We start from the raw sequence: 6,163 nt of genomic DNA, 5'->3' as shown, positions 1-6,163 counted from the left end.
CTATGTTCCATGTCTTGTCACGAGTAACCGCCAATCTTCCAACACGAAGCATTGACATCCGTTCCTGGAATGTGCCTAAGGAGATAGTGTTAGCCGATCCAACGTTTCACGAGTCTGCAGCTGTATATCTGATCATAGGAGCAGAAGTTTATTTGGAGCTGGTGATTGCAGAGCGTCAAATGTGCTGCAAGGAATATTGAAGAAGGATTAGCACGGTTTTTTTAGCTGGAATTATGTCGCACCACCAGCACATTGTCACTAGAAGAGTCGGCATGTGAAACACACTTTGAAAGAACGACGACGAAAGACTCTACCGGCCGATTCGTTGTTCAACTACCCAATAAACAGTTTCTCGTTGATCGCTTGTGAGATACTCAGGCCATCGCTACTCGTCGCTTCATGGCTTTGGAGCACAGATTGGATACCGATTCATTCGCGAAGAAGATATATTCCGATTCCATCGACGAATATATTCGGATGCAGCATATGAGTGAGATCTCAGCACGAGATCTAAGCACATTTCCGGTGGCATACTTCTTACCACACCATGCGGTATTGAAGCCCGATAGCACCACAACCAAACTGCGTGTCGTATTTGATGCGTCGTGCGCAAGCACGTCTGGAGTTTCATTAAATGAAGCTCTCATGGTGGGTACTGTGGAGGAGGACATCACTTCCATAACACTACGTTTCAGGCTGAGGAAGTACGCGATGACAGCAGATATTGAGAAGATGTATGGGATGATCAAGATGCATCCGACGGATCATCCACTCCAATACATTGCATGGAGAGAGGATTCAACCAAGCCGCTACGAATGTTCATGTTGACCACAGTCACGTTCGGCACCGTACTTGGCCACGCGTTGCCTGAAGAAATTGGCGGAGGATGAGAAGAACAACTTTCCTGCCGCCACTGATACGATTCTCTACAAGTTCGACGTCGACGATATGCTGAAGAGCGTTGACTGCCTTGAAGAAGCTGTATAATTGGCACATGATGATCGCAGTTCTTAGCACAGCTGGGCTCACCTTGAGGAAATGGAGCTCCAACTCTCGAGAATTGCTGGATCATATTCCACCTTATCTGCGAGATGAACCCTCTTGTTTGGATCTCGAACTTTCTAACCCCACAGTTAAGACCCTTGGAATTAAATGGGAACCCCGTTCTAATCTAATATAATCTAATCTCATACTTGCGTAGCCAATACTTGAAAGCATCCTGGCAAATGGCGGTTTCTGAATTCCGTCATTTGGAATTAAATGGGAACCCCGTTCGGTCATTTTTTGGTTCACTGTACCTCAGTGGAACTCTGCTACTGAGATCACCAAGAGGATCATATTGTCCGATTTCGCAAAACTTTTTGATCAGTTAGGCCTGGATTGACCTAGTCTTGTTCCAGCCAAGGTGTTTCTCCAGGATCTTTGGAGAACAAAGTGCTCTTGGAACGATATTCTTCCCGAAGAGCTTCAAGTGTGGTGGAGAGGATTCAGAAAAAGTTTGGAAGGTCTGACTCTGTTTCAAGTACCCAATGAGGTTTCGCATTCGAAGGTGAAACCGTCGAGCTTCACATGTTTTCTGCGACGCATCTCCAGATGTGGTGGCAAGGGTCACCTTGATTACGGTTAGACAAAACCTTATGACCGACAACGGCTAACATAGATCAGGAGGACCTAGATTCTCTGTTACTCGAGGAACGCACATAGGTATCGGCTCCAGCTCAAGCTATTGAACCAAGCACAATCTTCGACGTTCGATCGTCATTACAAGATTTAGTTTGCATCGTATCTCTCATCCGGAGATTTGTGCATAACTGTTTTCCAGAAGATCTAGTCACATTACGTAAGAATAGACAAGTCAAACCTACGTCTCGCTTGAAGCAACTAAACGCTAACATTTCAACCGGTAGAAAGCATCCTACAGTTCTGGACAATAACACTCCGTCCACGTCAACTCACGAGCAGGTTTAACTCCTTTTCTATCAGGCTCCTGGTGGCGCTGCGGAGGCCTTCAGGTCTCCGCGTCCCAGTTTAGTTTTTGTTTTATAATATATAGTCAAAAAGTTCAGAGAATGTTTTTGTCCTTCATAGTCACGTCCATCCGCCGTGGCAGGAGCTACCGCTCGTCCGAATGTCTGAAGATCTGATGTCCACTCAGTTGATGTCTGGTCCATCCAATGTCATATCAACCTCTGCTCAGTTCCTGTTAATCAATTTTGATGTATTGCGTCAAGTATTGGGAGTTAAGGTGGTTAAACAACAAAGCCGCAAATCGGCCATCTTGGAAACCACGTGCTTTTCCTAGTGATTTTTCAAGAGCACGAATTGAGAGAACCACAACGTCCATGGGTATGAAACATCCGTAGATCGTTTGCATACTTATGCTAAACAATCGACTTTAATTTCAGCATTGTACGAAAATTATTACGCCAGATATGAACTTTTGATAATAGAAGTAGAAAACCGTGTGGTGAATTTAAAATTCACCACATGGCTTGATTGTATAATCACCTTAAGGAATCCCCACACAAACCTACATGTTTTTTTGTCGTTTCAAGCAATCAAACACTCTTCTGTTTGAATAGGAGGACACATCCAAACTCGTTGCACTTCAACCGGCACCTAGGTGCAACCAACCGATGACTCAGAACCGATACATATCAGATCCGCACTATAGCCAAGATGATCGTCAGCAGTTTAAGGCTTTTCTGAACAGTAGCTGCCACCTTGAAGTCGGTATCATACTCGGAATTCTTGTCAACGTTTCATCCCAGGTCACATCGTAGGAATCATCGGCGGCGCATTAACGCCTGCGGAGGCGGACGGCCTCCACAACCCAGGGAAGTCGTTATTTATTTTATTTTTACATTTAGAAAATCGCCTCTCATCTTATTCATAGCACACGGGCCAAGGATCCCTCAACCGAGGTCGAGTTCGAGTGGCATCTGGAGGCAGACGATTCGAAGAGGATTCGGTGAACGACTCTAGCGAAGAGCTGAAGATTTGTCAACGGAACCTGTTCAGCAGTACCCATATCCTACAGACCTCAAGCAGATCATCAAGGCTGATAGTCATCGATTGTACAAATTGTACAAATTTCGAATTTGGTTAGTTTGGTTTAACAATGCTGGCGACGTATCTCTTTCAAAGGCACATTGCTCCTAAAGTAAACTCCAGGTAACAGCGAAAAACAGCATTTTACCTTTGCTCACTTGCGGCACAAACGGAAAAATGTTTTTTCAGATGTGCTAATCGCCCATAAATTTATTTTTGTGCGAAGGAAAAATGCGAGGTGAGGGCTCGCACGACTATTGTGACAGTCATGTTAGGGGTCTGTCGTGATTGTCGTTAAGTAAATATTTGGCTCATCTGTCGTTATCTCATTAAGCTAAATCGGAATCGAACTAATGCATACGATTGACAAGCGATAGATCGTTTATATGAAGAATATTGAAAGAAGCTTCAATCGGTTAGTCGGATATAGCGGAGTGCAATTCGGCAGGTTAGCTTCGTATGGTTTCCCTTGCTTTTTTGTGAATTTCTCGAACCAAAATCCTTCATTTCATTTCAAATAGACTCAAAGGTATTTTTAAATAATAAACAAATGAAATTTTGCTTGAAAATTTGTTAATGCTCAGTAGCCGTAGAATGTAACTTATGCGATTGTTTTGCTTCCGCACTTCTTATTTAATTATTTTCCCTATTCAAGATCGAGAAAAAAAGCCACACTATGCTTTTGTAAACTGTAAAGAGCTGTCCTTTATTGTCTGCTGTTTTGAATTTTCACCTTCTGCATGTAATCGACAAAAGGGCGTATTAGTAGCTGTACCTTTATCTACAGTGGTCTTAAATCAGGTTTGAGAGCTTTATTTCATTTCATTTCAACAACCCTACGCTAATGCCAACAAGGACTACAGGAGTCCCTGATTTCACACTTATTTGAAAAAAAAAAACTTAAATGAAAGATTACAGTAAAAGAAAGACGGAAAAATACATTTACATTTGTACGCTCTTCCTTGATGACCCCTTAATGTTTCTAGTTATCCCTTGAAAAAGGTCCAATACACGGGACCGAAACGTCGGGCTATGCCAAACTAGCCGTCTTAATTAAATTAGACTGAGAAAGCCAACGTCAAAATATTCATTCTACCAGTCGCAATCTCCTACTTATTTTAATGTGTATAAGTGATTTATTTTTGTATAATTACACAAATATTGTTACTGCTGCTAATAATAGTCGCATAAGAAAATTGTTTTGAGATTTTAATGGAATGTCTTAACCTTGTCATAAGACAAGTTTGCACAACTCCATTTAATATTACCACTTTATTGTACCTTTGACTGATACGTAATTAAACCTCAACAGGAAGGCCGTCTTCAGTGTTTCATACTTGACTGACTTGGTCGAGACACTGAAGATGGCCTTACTGTTGAAGTCGCAATACGTATCTGTCAAAGGTGCAATCAAGTGCGGAATCAAATGGAATTGTACAAACTCGTCTTATGACAAGTAATAGCCGCATATTTCCAATGACTGTAATCAAAACCGCGAAATTAATTATTTATTTTTTTATTCGAGATGAGATTAATTTGCTACAGGGAGACCATCCTACACAATCGGAACAACTTCCGTATATGTAACAGAATGAAAAGCATAATCAGCATACAGAACCCAGAATAGAACCTACCATTGGCTGGATAGGGTCTCAAATATCATTCCGGAACGCCGTAGCCCAAACGATTCATGATAAAGCATTTTGATCTCATTTAAAAGTGTAGCAACTCCTACGGCCTTCATAAAGCAATAGGTAGGAATAAATTTAGTGCATGGGAATTAAATTTTATGGCACAGCATCCCCACTAGGTGCCAGACAGTGACCAACCAGTTGCCGTAGCTTTGGGATGCGGTTGCGGAGGAAGTGTCCCCACCCCTCGTCGTCGTCGGTACAGTTTTGGTTTGCATAGAGAGTGCGGCGGATTCCGGGCGAAAATTTGTTGACGCCAACTTTCGAATCAGGCTAGCCCAAACTTTTCTGGCCGGCCGGCACTTAACAGTAATGGGGCTACATTTGATAATTTTATTAAACAAACGGTTTCAATTTTCGGTTTAAGTGCATCACATTTAATGCGATTGTCGAATGGGACGAGATGGAACTTTACAGAGCCTGAACTACAACAGCAATTAAATCCGTTGTTAAGTGTATTACATCTGAAACTTCAGTTGTGAATGCAAATAAATGAACACATATCAGGACAGTGTTGGTCGGACCGGGACAGTCATTAACAATCGACTCGGACTCCACAATGCACGTGGGTACGTGTCAACTGCTAACGATCTGAAAATGGAGTGCCCTTCTCGTCCACTCCAGAATCATTGAGTTCCTGCGGGGAAAGAACTGACAGCAGCCGCTCATGTATAAATATGGAAGAGAAAAATAACAACAACAGACAAATGAACGAGTGATATAAAATATGCGGTCGGAATATGGAAATAGCCATCCAAATGAAAGTAGACTTGACGACAGCAGCAGCATCAGCTTACACATGTGATCCGACAGCAAATAGGATGGGACGGGACATGCATCGCCTGGTCCGGGCTGTTGAGTTGAGCTCGACTCCATCACTGGGTCCTGCTACAGAAGTTTTTTTTAAGGGTTTACTTTTCTGCAGCTACATGCTGCATAACAAGGATTATGCGATTTGGTGAGTGGAATTTCAATCTGGTTGTCATCGGTGTTTCTGGAAGACAGACAGCTACTAGTTCTGTTATGTTACATGCTCTTGTGAATTTATTTTTAATCTCATGACATTTCTCATTCCTGGCTTGATTATCAGTTATTCTTCTATAACGAATGTTTCCTAATGAACGGCAAGAAGGGACAATTCTTAGTTCAATCAAAGTTAATTGACTATTTTGCGGGTATTAGCCACCCCACATGGTCATTAACTTACAATGTTCTGAAAAACTCAGATGTGAATGTATACATTATGTGGAAGATTTTGATTTGAAAAATGTATTGGAGGTAATCACTTTCCTTCGATAGGACTCGAACCCATGACCTTCACGCTAGACTGGTGTTTCAACCAGATAAGCTACGAAGGACCTTCGTGCGTCTTCGTAACTTAGCGGCTACTGAATGAACCTGAGATTCCCAAATAGGATGC

General features: G+C 42.2%; 1 protein-coding gene across 1 annotated transcript; it reads left to right on the top strand.

The window, feature by feature from the left end:
* Positions 1-399: 399 nt before the first annotated feature.
* LOC134210499 (uncharacterized) lies at positions 400-891 on the top strand. The gene has a single exon (XM_062686541.1). It carries the CDS (start codon positions 400-402, stop codon positions 889-891), a length of 492 nt encoding a protein of 163 aa, XP_062542525.1.
* Positions 892-6,163: the final 5,272 nt, after the last annotated feature.

The sequence above is a fragment of the Armigeres subalbatus genome, chromosome 2 (assembly GCF_024139115.2).
Source record: "Armigeres subalbatus isolate Guangzhou_Male chromosome 2, GZ_Asu_2, whole genome shotgun sequence".
Taxonomy (NCBI): Eukaryota; Metazoa; Arthropoda; class Insecta; order Diptera; family Culicidae; genus Armigeres; species Armigeres subalbatus.
Note: the sequence above shows the minus strand (reverse complement) of the source record. Positions and strands in the feature narration are given on the sequence as shown.